General features: G+C 40.0%; 1 protein-coding gene across 2 annotated transcripts in view; it reads right to left on the minus strand.

Moving 5' to 3' along the window:
• MCF2L (MCF.2 cell line derived transforming sequence like) overlaps positions 1 to 15494 on the minus strand; it is a 71297-nt gene that overhangs the window by 23643 nt on the left and 32160 nt on the right. For both annotated transcript variants that reach the window (XM_035901154.1, XM_035901155.1), the window contains exons 4-9: positions 5801 to 5920; positions 5224 to 5340; positions 4564 to 4713; positions 3769 to 3893; positions 1892 to 2006; positions 798 to 917 (exon numbers count right to left, since the gene is read on the minus strand). In XM_035901154.1, coding sequence (XP_035757047.1) covers positions 798 to 917; positions 1892 to 2006; positions 3769 to 3893; positions 4564 to 4713; positions 5224 to 5340; positions 5801 to 5920 — 747 coding nt within the window. The remainder of the gene's footprint in view (positions 1 to 797; positions 918 to 1891; positions 2007 to 3768; positions 3894 to 4563; positions 4714 to 5223; positions 5341 to 5800; positions 5921 to 15494) is intronic.

The following is a 15494-nucleotide window of genomic DNA, read 5'->3' on the forward strand; positions in this document are numbered from 1 at the left end:
ATTTTAAATGATACCATTTGTTTTTACGCATCTTGATAAAGAATACATCTTTAGTTAACAACTGCCTTGCTTAATATCAAAGTGATTTCCTGTCTTCCCAAGAACTTTTATGCCTCCTTCTTTACTGTATCAGAGTACTTCAGAAACATTAATGAGTTTAATCATATGCCTCCCTGTGAAGGAGCCACTATTGTCTTTCTATGCCTTAGTTATTCAGCAGCATGTTTGTATGTGTACGTATACAATCTGGAATACAGCAGCAATCTGAACCCAAATTAAAAAATACCCAACTTGGGCACCTCAGCCTTAAGAGCAACAACCTCACTTATACAGCTACGTATTTTATTGTTAAGCACATATCATAATAAGATTCCTTTTCAACTTTGTTCAGAGTGCATGCTTCTGGTGGTCATCTTTTAACATATTGTACATTCAATACACAGCTTTCTCATTTCTGAGGTTTAATGAAGTAAGTGGCTTTAATAGGAATGGAGTGGCCCCTTGATCACTAAGTGAAGAGCTTGGCTATGTTGACACTTCATGCAATTCTTCCATGAACCAATCACACTGACTTTGTGACTGGTCACTCTGCTCTTTACTGAGGGATGCCTGAGAACTGGGCTGCTCCAATGGTTAAAGACTTTATTCCAAATGCCTTCTGCATATCACTGAGACACTGATTCTGCCCTGTTGTCAGCTTAAGCTCTGTTTATAAGATGTACTCAATAACCAAATACTGTTCCCCTCCACACACACATTGTCATACTAGAAATTAAGGAGTCTTGCTGAGCTCTTACACACGATTTGTCTTCGAAGTTGGCAAGTTCTTTCAAAATGTGCTCCACATGTGAACAGCTGTTTCCCACATCTGTGAAAGCAGACAGTCTCTCGGACACAATATCCAAAGCTGCTTTGACCTGCAATGAGACACAGCTATGTATCAATGAAGACCATTCCACCTTTCTGGAGACCCATCAGTTAAATAGCCGATAGCCACTATTTCCAGTCAGGTGACTCACCTTATGGCATTAGTGGGGCACAGAGACAAATAACTTTTTTGATAGCCTACCTTTAGCCCCAATTCAAAATGAAAACAAATACAAAGAAAAGGCGGTGAAGTAATCCTGTTTCCTGGCACATCCCCCCCCCCCAAAAAAAAAGGTGGGAAAACTAGTGCTCAGGAAACATTTATGATCTTGCTTTTACCAGATGACAATAATATGAAGCAACATTAACAAACAGCAAAAGGTGAGGGAGAGGTCCTCACCCTAACAATTGCTTGAGAGACAGACATACAGACAGACACATGCACATTTTAACAGGGTTTCTGAGCATTGGTCCCATGAAGACACAGGGGCTGTGCTCTGAGATCAGCTACACCACTGTAAAGTGACTGTAGGTACCATCAAGTACATGAGTTAAACTAACATGAGATCAGAAACTGGCTGTAAAAATTTTAGTTCAGCCTCCACCCAGCTTCTAACATTGTGGTTGCAACTTCCCACCCACAGCGCTGGAGACTGTTTTATAAAATCTCAGCCAGAGGTTTAGGTAAGTCTTGGTTCCATAAAAGGGCCTGTTGGCAAGATGAAAAGTTTGCAGCCAGCACATTGTGCTTCTGCAGTAGAGAACAGGTTTCAAAGGAGTTTTTGAGTGCTTATACACTGCTGGGCCTGTGGAAAAAAAATCATAAGACTGCAGAAGAGAAGCTACTATGTCACCGTATTCAAGGTAGTAAAGATAGCAGGATGTCAAGTAAGGACACGTACAAGAAAAAGGCTGGAAAAAGCTTTCAAGCACACACAAGAGCTGCAAAAACAAGAGGGTGAAGTATTTTCTTCTGTATCATTTTTATATCACCAAATATTGACTGCCACCAAGAAGTTCTCACCTCTCTAAAATTCTGTTCAAAATTCCGAAGGTGCAGACACTGCTCAAGTTTTTGCTGATGCTTAATCCAAAACTCATCAAAGGCAGTCTCTGTTTCATGTAATTGAGCCAGAAGCCTTTAAAAAGAAACAAACAAAAAAAAAAAGAAATACTGTAAGGACGATGGGTGCAACCTTCAAGGGACAATACAACCTTCCACAGTAAACAAAAAGCCTCCCCAAAGCAATATTTTCCAGAAAAAATAAACTGGATACAGGAAACTTTTTTGAGTATTGCACAGAATTGTTTCCTAGAATAACACTGATGTAAAACTGAAACCCAACACAAACATTAAGTTCTGAAAAATTGGCAAGTGCTGGTTTGAAGCTAACTGCTGGACATACTACTTCTCAGCTCTGGCCTGGGGACATGGTGAGTTGGGGCTAGAAAACATAAATAACACATGCAAATGTGTGTGGGCTAGGACCCAGAGGAACCCAAGCCTTGGGCGATAAGGAAAAATGAAGGTAAAAATTCATACTGCTGTGACCAGTGAGCTACCCTTACATTTCATTCTTTGGAGCAAGGCTCATAATAAACCTGAAGGTCGTTGCTCCTCCTCTTCTGAGTAGAGCTACTACTTAAATATCACAGGCAAGTGCACAGCAGTACTGCGATTAAAAGAATCTTCTTCAATTATAATTTTGGCCCAATGCCTTAAGACTTTTACTTTTCAAGTTATCGTCCAGTATTGCATTTGACAGCATGGTATCCTCTGGACTTATCTGTACAGTGGGCTTTGCTGTACTTAGGCTACATCCAGGGAAAGTCATACATCAGAATTTTAATGAATTTTTGTCTTTAATACCACAGAAACAAACCCTGAATTTACAAGTTAAATCTGATTAGGAAAAAAGGCGGACACACACATACACAGAGTATGTTCCAACTTCTGTCAGATATTGTATTGAGTGGGAACGTTTTGGATAAATTAGCAACCCCCACCCCGATTGTCTTTCAGATAGCTGACAGCAACAATGACCAAAAAAAGTAACTTCTGCCAAGCTTTGTGGATTGGAATGGACAGTTATTTGGAAAGAAAAGTCAGTCAGAGCGTAACAGAAATGCAGAATGACAGACAAAAAAAGAATGTAGAATATTGCCTGGGGGAAATGAGCTATGCTTTCATAGCTTTGTGCAAATTTACATCTGTGCTATGGTGATAGAACGTCTCCAAAACGGGCAGGAATTTAAGAGGGGGTGTGGGTGGGTGGGGAGCAAAGGAAAACAACATCTATTACTATATATGCCCAAAGGAAGCATATAGGAAGTTTGTGCATAGATACTTCAAGTGCAGTGTACTCCCTAATAGCCCTTTAAAGGCTACTAACAGCACTGATAAGATACCAGCAATGTCAGAAGCTCCTTCAGGCAGGTTTAAAGACAAAGAACCCTCCCACTTCAATTCAAAAGGACTCAAAAAGCATTCAAAAGTGGACAAGTCTACTGAAAAGAAGGGATGTATCCCTTCTGTTCTCCCTTGGATTGCACTTCAGTTTCTAAACAAAGCATCGATATTCTTTAAAATAAGGAAAGCCTGCTCAACCATACAGTCCAAGTCTGTCAGGGAAAAAAAACCAGCGTTACTTTGTTCGTACTGGAACTCAAACTGCATCCCCTATTTCCTTAAATCCAGGTGACTTGGTAATGAACATCAGGAGATTACCTTGCTCAGGACAAGATCTGACAACAGAGGAGTTGTTTCTGACAGTACCTTTTATATGTTCACATGTAACATTTGCTTATTAGCTAAGCATGCATATGGAATTAAGTAAAAGAGCTGGGGAGGGGTCAACAAAAACCAGGAAAGCAGCATGTTCAGTATTTTGCTCCTCTCACCTTTCTACTGTTGTTTGATTGTCTAGCTCATCTTGATTCAGTTTGTATTCAGGATTCTCAGTAACCGGTTCTGTAATACTTCCAAGGATACCATCTCCCTGTTCTACTGCTAACCTGATATCCTCCTACAAAACAAAACAAAAACCCCATGCACTGTAGTTTTGTGGTGTTTTTTTTTAAGCAGACTTCATAAGGCACCAAACTGGAAAAAAGATTTTGTTTTAACAGCGATAGACCAAGCGCAGTTTGATCAAAAGCAGTGTTTGACAACAAATACAGACAGTAAATGCTAAATGTCAGCTTTTTCTGTTTACCGTTTTAAGATAACAGTATATCTGAGTTGAATTTTCATGAATGATAGCCTTATAGTGCCTTCTTAGTCTACAAATACCTCAAAAGTTTCAGATGTATAGTTTTGAAACCCCCAAAGAGTTTTCATTTAAGCTGATTTGAAAGAACATTTGTCCATTTTTCAAAAAGTCTCATATCTTCACATGCATGCAAATACAATCAAATTTCTCGTTGTGAACAAAACTAAAAATTGCACACACCCCTACTTACAAAGGAATTTGTTTGCATATACAAATCATTATGCATCTGTACATTAATGAACTTAGGCTCAAGAATTGCCATTTTTTAATGCAAAAAGCATTTTTAACATCAAACCAAGCAAAACAACTTCAATAGGATTTCAATGTTTTGCATTAACACCCTCCAGACTTCCTATTAACATTATTAGCTATAAATTAAACCACAGTTTAACTAGAAGAGAGCATCTCTACAAAAATTACATACCTTCATTTTGTCCTTCTTTTCTGTGTGTGCTGCAAGAAGGGAGCTGGTTGATTGCACATCATTTGGTAGTTCTGTTTCAGCCAGCTCAGTCCCAAAGGACTGAAGAATCTGAGCTGTTCGCTTAACCTTTTCGGCGAAACTTTCTATAGCCTTTTGGAATAAAAGCCATTAGTGAAGTTTCATACTCATCACATGCATACATACATACAGACACATACACACAAAATATAACTCTCAAAACAAATCCGAGCAGATGAATTACAAGACTGAAAAATGGTCAAAGTATAATTTTGCAAGCAACAGATACCGTCACCATTAATTCCTTAATTGTATGTTTTTCCTAGGCTTGTATCAGGTATATCTTCCTCATATTTTTATAGTCTGGAGTTATTCTACAACTTGAGCTTTTTCTTTCTTGTAGCAAAACCAATAAACCTCAACACAATAACACACTGTAGTTCCTTTGCTCCAAGTGTTCAGAAAACCACTCCCAAATTATTACTCATATTTTTTTCTCTAAGATGACTAAGTACCATTGGGAACATCTTCTCACTCCGAGCAAGTCAACTTGCATCACTTGGAATCTGTTTTATAAATGACAGGGTCTGAAACAGAAGGGACCGTTAAGCTGAAAAGTTAAACCAAAAACTTAAGACTTACAGTGCGACTGGACAGCCATCTGTTATGGCAGTAATCCAGGGTGCCACCAAGATCTTCTGTTAATTGTGTTTTATCAATGTAACCCTGCAGTTCTGATACTGAGCCCAGCATTATGATCTGCAGCAGCAATGAAAAAAAATGAATACAAACAGTGGCGAGAAGTCCCTTATTAAGGATTCTAAAACCCATCCTTCAGCCTCTGGTAGAGAAATTTCAGTTTCATACAGAAGAAAGTGATGGAACTATTTCCTTTGGGTATAGAATAAACAAATGTGACAGTTGTTTCAGCTGAAGATGATGTAAATTTAAAGAATAGCAAATTGAGCACAAGCACCATGCTTATCAGTGCATATTAAAACAAAGCTTATGAATCATACAACGTGAAGGACTATCAGGGTTTTTTATCTTGATAAATCACACATGGCTGTTTTCTAAAAGGAACCTTTAATTCAAGATTCAAGAACTACCTTCAAGCATGTTTTTTTGTTCGGTTTGGCTTTTTTTTTGTGTGTTTGCTGGCTGGATTAAGTAGTTTAACAGATTGCTGCTAATAAAGTTAAAACAAAGGATTACTTACAGGTACTTTCATTTTAAACTCATCTTTGTTGAACTTGAAAGCAATGTCCGAGAGAGCTCGATGAAAAAATCCTGTTGGGCGCAGAACAAGGACAAGTTGCAGGTTTCCTGGGAAAGATGCCTGCAAAAAGAGTTTAGTCTGTTATTTTCTGTCTCAGCTCCAGAAAATATTTTTGATCAGGGAGAAGACCCTGTTAAACCACAAACTAACCATATCAAAGAATTATAAACCTAGCAAGGCTTGCACAGAGCGCTTCATTCAAAGAGAGGTTTACTCATCTTTGGGAACAGGAATCTATTCTCCTGGAATTGATTTTTTGGGACTGGCTTGTACTGCTCTTCAGCTAAGATTACATCCTAGCCAAGGAGGCTGGTGAACAAACAGCGGTGGTGTAGTACTTTTTCAACAACAGTACTTGCACGGTTACCTTATCTTCCCTTCAATAGACGTTGCCAAGAGAAACCTCTGTTATTGTCTGAACACCTAACAACACATTTCTAATTTGTGCATATACTACCTTGCCAGTTGCCTACACAAACTATTGCCACCAAGACTAAATTTCTCAGGCAGTAGCTTAGAAATAAGCTTTGATTTTACATTAAAATAAAAATCAAACACAGTAATTCTCAGCTGTGGTTTTTCTCATCATCTTCCAACTAGTAGTCTGATGGATCTTGCCCAGCTCTACAAGTGATAGAGGGAAAACAGAAGAGAGGAGAAGGAAAGCAAAGAAATAGCATTGCATTACTAAAAATCAACCACTGCCGTGGCAGAGGTTTGCATACTTGGCATTTAGCCATTCTTGAAATCATGCAAGTCTTCTCCTCTATTCAGTATTTCCACTGCAGGGAGGCAATGAAGCTCACTAAAGAAATTATCATTATAATGATTAAAAACTCAATTTTATTCATTATATTGTTGGAAATTATGTCACATTTCTAGCAAATTGAATTACAAGAAAAAGCCAACCAAAACCCAAACACTGACTGAAGCTGTTAAGCTATGCTCTGTTTCCATGTCTGGTTGAAGAGTGATTTAATACCCACTTTAAGGCTTCCAAGGGTTCCAGCACTGGAAATGACAAACTTTTAAAGGTAAAAGTAGTTCAAAGCTTTTCTGGAAGACTTCATGGATTCATTGTGGTTCCCCAGATATCCAGTGTACAACGGAGATCCCCAATTGACTGAGGAACCTTAAAGACTTGAGCTTCACAATCTGTCTCCACTTCAGCAATGTCCACATTTTCTAGAAAGCACGGTGGTTCAGTCCCAAATAAGTCTGTCCGAGGGCTGGGAATGGAATCTAGGTAATTCTGAGTGTCCACACCAGCTCCCCATCCTTGCACTGTAAACAATCTTTCTATGTGTATTAAAGGTAGTACACCCCGCAGACTTACAAACCCCACAGTTATCAAACAGAAGAAAACTTTTTATAGAAAATTCCTGACTGTATTCAGAAGCAAAAGTTAAGAAAATATTATTTTAACCATTTTTTCTGAGTTATCCAACTGCAAATTTATTTAAGAAAATTATTTAACTCGTATTAAGAAATATTGCAAGAATGGACAAAAGAGGTTTTTTAATTAAATAGCATGAATAATCTTTTAGAATGATAGCTATGTAGTCTATTCATTTAAACATGCGTCAGTTTATTTTGTGCCTGTAACAGTAGTGTGCACACTCTGACTGAGCTGTTAATTTTCACCTTCAACTTACAAACCATGAAATTTATTCAATGGCAACATTAACATTTCAGAAGAAAAAGCTCCAAAAATAAATATCTTTTAGATAACATATTTTGACAAAATAATGAGTCTCCATGTGAGATATCAACCCCAGCAGATGACATACAGACATACTGGTTTTGGCAGGGCATGTTTGTTACCCATTTAGCCTTACCCAGAATACTGGGAAATGTCTGTCCTTTTAGCTTCAAGTTGAGTAGATACATTAGAAACACACATGGCATGAAATGAAGCAACACAAAAGACACTGAATGATAAAATTTAAGTTATGTATACGAGTAATAAATTTCTTCATTCTAACTTTAAATTCTCACTTTTACACTTTGTGACTGTAGTTTGTATTTTACTCCAGAGTTTTAGAGAAAATATCCTGAAAGGGACCTGGGATCCTGGTGGACAAGCAGCAAAACATGAGTCAGCACTGTGCTGCTGCAACAACCAAGGCAAATCAGATCCCAGATTCCATCCGCAGGAGCATGACTAGCGGAGACAGAGATGTGACCATCCCATTCTACTCAGGACTTGTCCAGCTACACCTGGACTACTACACCCCGTTCTGGCCCCCACAATTCAAGACACACATGGACAGATTGGAAAGGGCCCAAAGGAGGGCCAAGAAGATGATTAAAGGGCTGGAGAACCTGCCCTATGAGGAAAGACTGAAGGAGTTCAGTCTCTTCTCCCTGGAGAATAGAAGGCTCAGAGGGCACCTCATCACAGTATTACAGCTGTCACTGAAAGGGTGGCTACAAAGAAGAAAGAGTCTCTCTCTTCACAAAGAGCCACACAGAGAAGACAAGGGGCAATGGATACACGTTGCATCAGTGGAGGTTTAATCTTGATAGAAGAAATTATTTTACAGTGAGAACAATCATTCACTACAACCACCTCCCCAGGGTTGGGGTAGAGCGCCCATCGCTGGAGGTTTTCAAGATGTGACTGGACAGGGTGCTAGATAATCTCATCAAGGCTTCCTTTCCCCATGAAAGGTTGGGCCAGATGATCTTTCAAGGTCCATCCCAACCCTTCCAGAGAGGTGATTGTCCCACTCTACACTGCACTGGTGCAGCCCCACCTCAAGTACTGTGTGCAGTTTTGGGCACCTCAGTATAAGGAGGACATCAGACTATTAAGAGTGTGTCCAGAGGAGGGCAACCAAGATGGTGAAAGGCCTTGAGGACCAGACTTAGGAGGAGTGGCTGAGGTCACTTGGTTTGTTCAGCTTGGAGAAGAGAAGGCTGAGGGGTGACCTCATCACAGGCTACACCTTCCTCAAGGGGGGCAGCAGAGGAGGAGGAGGTGCTGATCTCCTCTCTCTGGTGACCAGTGATAGGACACGAGGAGATGGAATGAGGCTGCGTCAGGGGAAGTTCAGATTGCACATTAGGAAAAGGTTCTTCACTGAAAGAGAGGGTGGTCGGTCACTGGAACAGGCTCCCCAGGGCAGCGATCACAGCACCAAGCCTGTCAGAGTTCAAGGAGCATCTGGACGATACTCTTTGTCAAATGGTTTAGTTTTAGGAAGAGTAGCAGGGAGTTGGATTTGATGATCCTTGTGGGTCCCTTCCAACTCAAGATATTCTACGAACCCAGGCTGCTATTCTATGATTCTATGATATTTAGACTGTTACTGAAGCAAACAGTAGTAGCAAATACAATGCAATAGTAAATTTTTCTAAACTATGAATTAGTTCTTATGAGACAAACAGTTCAATTGCATGACCAAATTAAGTAGTCTCTCACTAATGTTCAATTCAAAGAAAACAGATAGAGAATATGATGCTGTTGAAATCAGTATAGTCTTGTATCATCTAGACTAATTCCCATTCAAGACTTGCCAGAAGTTTTCTTAACGTCTCAGCGAAAGCTCAAGTTCTAAATTACTCGTCTACAACACCGTTCTTGTCTCCACCAGTCTGTCTCCTATGCTTCTCGGTTGTTCTCCCCCCCAAAAAAACCCCCCAAGTCTCAAAAAATGTTCCCTCCTCTGCTTGTCATGGCTAGGAGTCAGATCTGCAAATTGACCTTTGTGAAACAACAACAAAAACCCAGAGGATTGCTACAGTAAACAATGCTGGACCAGTGCCAGCTATTCCAGTTTATCTGAGCTTATATCTTCACTGCCCAAATATTACTATTTTCCAAACTTTTTTTTTTTCTTTCTAAAGCCCTGGTAACCTGCAGAGACAATGATATGATGGAAGAGACACTCCCTGGATGCATTTGAACTTTAGCAACCAGTCAACTTCACCCTGAACAAGAGAGAACAGCAGCAATAATCTCCTTTCCAGTCCAGCAGCACACTTGTATGACACCACTGTATGCTAAGCAGGCAGAGCAAACCATGAGTTCTCAACAATGCTGCGCCAAGTGTTAAGCACAAAAATAAATATTCTTGTATGCCTAGTAGTGTCATAAAATAAACTGCCTTCAAGGACTGTTTTAGTGACATCACTGAACATCATTGTGACTTGAAGGGTTTATGTAATTGAAAACTTTTTTTTTTCAGAAGTGTCTTTCTTTACTAGTTATTAATTAATATCAACTGCTCCCCCAGCATCTTGTCTCAAATACTGCACTTCTACTCATTTAATGCCTACACAAATGAGACCGGGGGGGAAGAAACCACTGTCACATTTTTGGTATCCTCTATGAAAATTAGGGTAGCCCCACTTCTATTCTAGCCCAACCCATATATTCTTTCATCTCACTTGCATCAGCACTGGCACTTGTTTGATTAGTTTTCTATCTGCTTATCTCCTTCACTTCCCCATCCAGTCAGGCCAGTGCAGATTCCAAAGATACAGAAAAGGATGTAGACATGCACATAGTTATCAGCTTTGAAATAAATCTGACCAAACCAGGAATTTATATACAGCACAGCCCTTAAGTCAGAGCTTTCCAATACACTGGGATCTTTGCTGCCCTATGAGTATCCCAAACCTGGAACCTGGGAAGAACTTTTACTGGCTGGACAAAATGGGGGCTGCCTTAAATCCTCCGGGAAATCAGTTTATAAATACTCAGGAGCAGGTTGACCTGCCTGATTTCAGGCCTTGGCTTCTCAGGGATGGGGAGCTTTCCATTGCATGCTCCATGCCTCTGAAAAGGGGGAACTTACAGAGACTGAACTCAGCTGGGTTTTGGGCAAAATGTAAAATTAAGTTAGTTGCATATAATATTAATTATCACTTTCCTTCACAGAATATTAATGACAGAGAGGCTGGCTGTAGCACCAGTACTGACCTTGAAGTTAAGCAGCTGCTAACGGGGGGAAGTAAGGAGAGGCAGGCTGTCTCACAAACGAAGATGACGCCATGCTGAATGCCTGGTAAGGAACCACAAAGGCTGAATAGGAAACAATCCCTGCCTGGTTCTTGGTAAGGGGTGGTAGCAGCTTATTTTTGGGGAAGAAAGGACGGCATTTCCCCAAAGATGGATACTGAGATTATTCCTATTTTAGGCTTCCACTGTGTAACGTGGTCTTGCTCTCTTCGTGCTAATGGGGAGCTATTTAAGTCACTCAACAATTTTACCTGTACCAGTGAGGCAGAACAGCAATCCCACACACTCCTGCCTGACAGCAATTGTAAACAGCACATATATGCTATAGGCTATTGGGCAGATGGCATTTTCAAAGGAGGAATAAGTCCCATTAAATCGCATACTTTACAATAGCACAGTACTCATTGAGACAGGATGCAGTGCTGCCAGGCTGCCGCTCCCCAGAAGAGGCAGCGCAGGACCAGAGCGATGGCCAGGTCTACAACCAGGAGCCAGTCACTACAGCTTTCAGCAGGGAATACCAGCAATTGAGCTTTTGGAAAAGAAAACCAACACCTTTGACTTTTCATATCTCAGGTTTCCTCCTAGGGCTTATTTAGTATACAAAGGAATTACGTAGATAGATATGTATACCTTTTAGACAAAGATGCGCTTAAAATAAAGTTGCAGTCTGCTGTTCAATCCCCCACAGCAATTCACTCAGCTGCCCTGGTGCTCAGAAGCCTTTTATACTCCTACACAGCTAAGGAAAGCTGCTCTGATAAACAGTGAACCTACACTCCCTTTTCTTCTGCTTCCTAAGTAAACAGCCAGGTTTCAGAAATACCTGAACCATGTGAGCCATCAAAGAGCTAACGCTTGACTCAGTTTTAGTAGTTCTGTCTTAAAATACAACACTATTTTTCATTTTACGAAGAGCTTGAATATACTCACATTACCAAAATCTGTGGTGGTGTTTTCCCTTCTGCACTTACTAGTATGCTGTAAGCCACAGGGCACTTCTTTCCAAAATACCTCTGTATATAAAGAAGCTAATAAGTACTTTTTTTTTTTTTTATGCAAGACTGTTTATTCCTGGCTAGAATGAAGTCTCTTACAGAGGCTTCTTGTCAAGAAAGAATCTTGAATTAAATCAATTCATAAAAAGGGCAGTGTGAAATCTAGTTTTAAAAACATTGAGCTGTTTTGCATTAGATCTGGGTTTAATGCTTGTGATGTTACTATCCCATTTTCAGCATATAAGTGATTCACTTCTCTCTTTTTACGTATTTAAAAAACATGTAATAAAAAGGAAAAATGGCTGACTATACAAAAGATAACTGCGAAAGTGCCTGCACATGTAATATTCTCAAAACATTCAAGGCAATAAGACAAAACCATACAGCATCTTGAAATAACCTTTTTAGTTTATCATTTACTGGAATCATTCATAACAATAGGTACAAAATTAATACAAATACTGTTGTAGCTTCATCATACCATCAAGTTCTTGGCCTTGTTTTGAATGCAAGCAAAAATGAGAAACATGACTGGGGCTGAAAAAAAGAGCATTTTCTTCAAATTTAACCCACACAAATTTTTAAGTGTCATTAGTTTTCAGGACATGATGCAAAGAGCTAGCTAAAAACTGGACTAGCAGGAAATACCTATCCACAACATAAAAAAGTGCCTTTCATGGAGCATCAGTTACTGAACTCATCTTTTCTCCATCAAAAACTTGGTAAGAAATTCAACATCTCTCTACAAACAAGGTCAGAGAACTCAAGGTCAGATTACTGTAGTTCACTGTTTCTCACCTTGGATGTAAAACCAATGATAAGACTCCAGATGGCACAAAACTGGGACTGCCTGGCTCCTGCAAGGGTTAGGTTGGTATTAGCATGCCAGTCTCTCCATCGGCTTTTGGTCTTCTCCTGCCAGCTAAAGGTCTTGGCCCTACTCTTCAAAGCAATTAATGGGCCTCTGTTCCAGTGAAGACTGTGTTTTGATTTATGATTTTATTTTTTGATTTATGAAAAACAGTGCTCTGGACAACGCAGTATGAAACAGAAGGCACAAAACCTGCATGCAATGCATCCTTAGTCAAAGGGGGCAAATCAGGAAGCAAACTTCCCCAAGAGGTTGGATGAAACCCAGCTCTTGTCACATTTAGAATGGGCTGCAAAGTTTTGTGACTGGATAAACCTTTCTCACTACCATTTGAGTGACCTCCGTACCAACTGCTTCCTCAAGAGCAGTTGCCCACACATATATCATTCCCTAAGCACCAAGCTTGAGGATGTTTATTTTTCCCTGGACTTTCAGTATGAGGCTGATAGATGGCTATGAGTGAAACTTTCATGATGTTGAATGCAGTTTTTTGTTTGTCTAAAAGGTTGAGTTCACACTTCAACCTTTCCCTCAAGGTGGACGAAGACAATGATGACAGAACGAGACAAAGACAATGTAATGACATAGGCTTCATTTTTTTTTAAGAAAACACACTGGAACTATGAACAGAGCAGTGTGGAAACCCAGAACACATTGATTAGTAATGTGCCTTGCTCCTACAACTGTGGACTGAATATTGCTTGTTTGGGTATGATAATGTTAGGAAAGGAAAGAAAAAAAAAAACAAAAAGAAAAAAGGCGGGGGGCGGGGGGGGGGAAGAGAGAGAAAAAAAAGAAACTTTTGACTGCATGGAAAGGAAAAGGGGATCAATTTGTCTGGTGTTTGTCATTCACCTGACTTTAGTTGGGACAATATGGAGCTGTTTTACCAAGCCCTGTGACTGCTCCTCCTTGCACCCTCATTCAGGAACCATGCCTTATTTCCATGAGCCTACCCACTTAGCTCAAGGAGCTAAGTTCAGCAAGGTCTTGTGCATCTCTGTATACCATGTTTAACTGAAAACAGGGCATTATAATACGAATTTAGAAGAATCTCAGAAGCTCACAGGTCAAAAACATGAGGATTTTTGTATCTTCAAACAACAGTGTAATAAGAGTGAAAAACTTGGAATGGCTAACTTTGATATTTTTCTTTTAACACCTTCCAGTTTTCTACAGCCTCCCTAGGAAAATGACAATTTACTGTTGAGACTTCACACTTAACAACATAAAGCTTGGCTTTGGGCGCCTCTACCAGAACTTCACCTCGCAGGCCAGATTCTCCCTAGAGACCGAACAGTAGGGATGAATTCTGTCCAACTTACAGCCATCTAGAAGCTAAGCTTTCTAAATAGTCAGCAGTGTCTCTAGGTTATCCATCCCACCTATCTCGGATAGGATGGGTCACCCTCCAAACACGTGCCATTTTTGACTGCACTAGGCTAGTAACTTCACTTTAGCTCTTAAGCCACTGGCTAAAGACAACCTCCTGGGCCGCCTGCCCATTGCAACTTTGCCAAGTAGAGTGTAACAACAGCAAATCCTGCACGCCTGGGCATGTGCTTGCCACAATCTCTTGGTCACATCCCAGGAAAAGAGGGGCCATCTTTCAGCCCAGTGCCTCTGGCTTTGGTTTCAGTTCCACATGTGCTTCAGTCATCTTGGGTGAACGGTGCAGCCACTGCCCTTCCACTATGTCTGCAAAAATAGGTTTACCTCATCTTCACAGCTTTAACTATCTATAACAATCCTGAAGTATATCAGCATGAAATAAAGATTCAGCTCGTTATTGCTCATTTTCTGTCCCAGGAAAGAAAATGATCCCTAACAACAAAGAAGGAAAAATGAAGCCTAGAGATTTTTCATAATATAGAAAGATTTTCCACATTAATTTCAGCCTGAAGCAAAAAAACCTTTCAATAGTTTTGTTTCAAAACATACTTCTAACCTCTCCAGTACAAAGCAAACATTTGTGCATGAAGAGTCTTGGAAATAACATAAAATAATGATTATTAAAAAAATACATGTTAGCATGAGTTTCTGGTTAGCAGCTCCTCAGTGCTTACAAATATATTCCCTACAATTGTCAGGATATTAGTGAAGGGCAGGTGCTCCAACCGTAGCACCCTGTGCTGGCATTTCTGAGTTCACAAATCAAAAGGGTCAACCCCCTTGGGGTGATTATAGAAAAATCAGGAAAGATGCCTGGGAAGACACTTCAGGACCTAGTACAAATGAGCCAACAGCCAAAACTCTCTTCTCAAATAACATGACACTCATATCCTCACACGCAGCACTAAGGTTAAGCAATCAAAACTTCCAGAGATACCAGGCTTTCAGAGATAAGGTTCAATCTAGACAGCTCAAATGACACTCAGATGCTTGATCACCATCAAAAGACAACTCTGGCGGTTAAGAAAACCAAAGAACTGGAAGTTTAGTTACCCTTGAGCCATTTAAAAATCTTTGTCCATCAGCAGAACCCAGAGAAATCCGTGTGACTTTGGTGCAAGATACACATCATATATACTTGGCTTTGCGGTTTTTTTTTAGTACCAGGCAGCAGAAACCTAGTTAGAGTTCACTTATGGCAAAAATTATAGTAAAGAAATGGTGGAGACTGTAAACAGGGATGTGTCACTACATATTTTTTTGGAATGGGAAGGTAAAATTTTCAGGTGTTCAGGGATGACGTGACTATTGCAGAAGCCCAAGAGCCCAAGCCACCACATGCATCTACAGACACAATGTAAAGCCAACGCTGAAGCAGTTCAGTGAAAAGAAGTATATGTATAT

Source organism: Egretta garzetta, unplaced genomic scaffold, assembly GCF_000687185.1.
Source record: "Egretta garzetta isolate BGI_Z169 unplaced genomic scaffold, ASM68718v1 scaffold168, whole genome shotgun sequence".
NCBI lineage: Eukaryota > Metazoa > Chordata > Aves > Pelecaniformes > Ardeidae > Egretta > Egretta garzetta.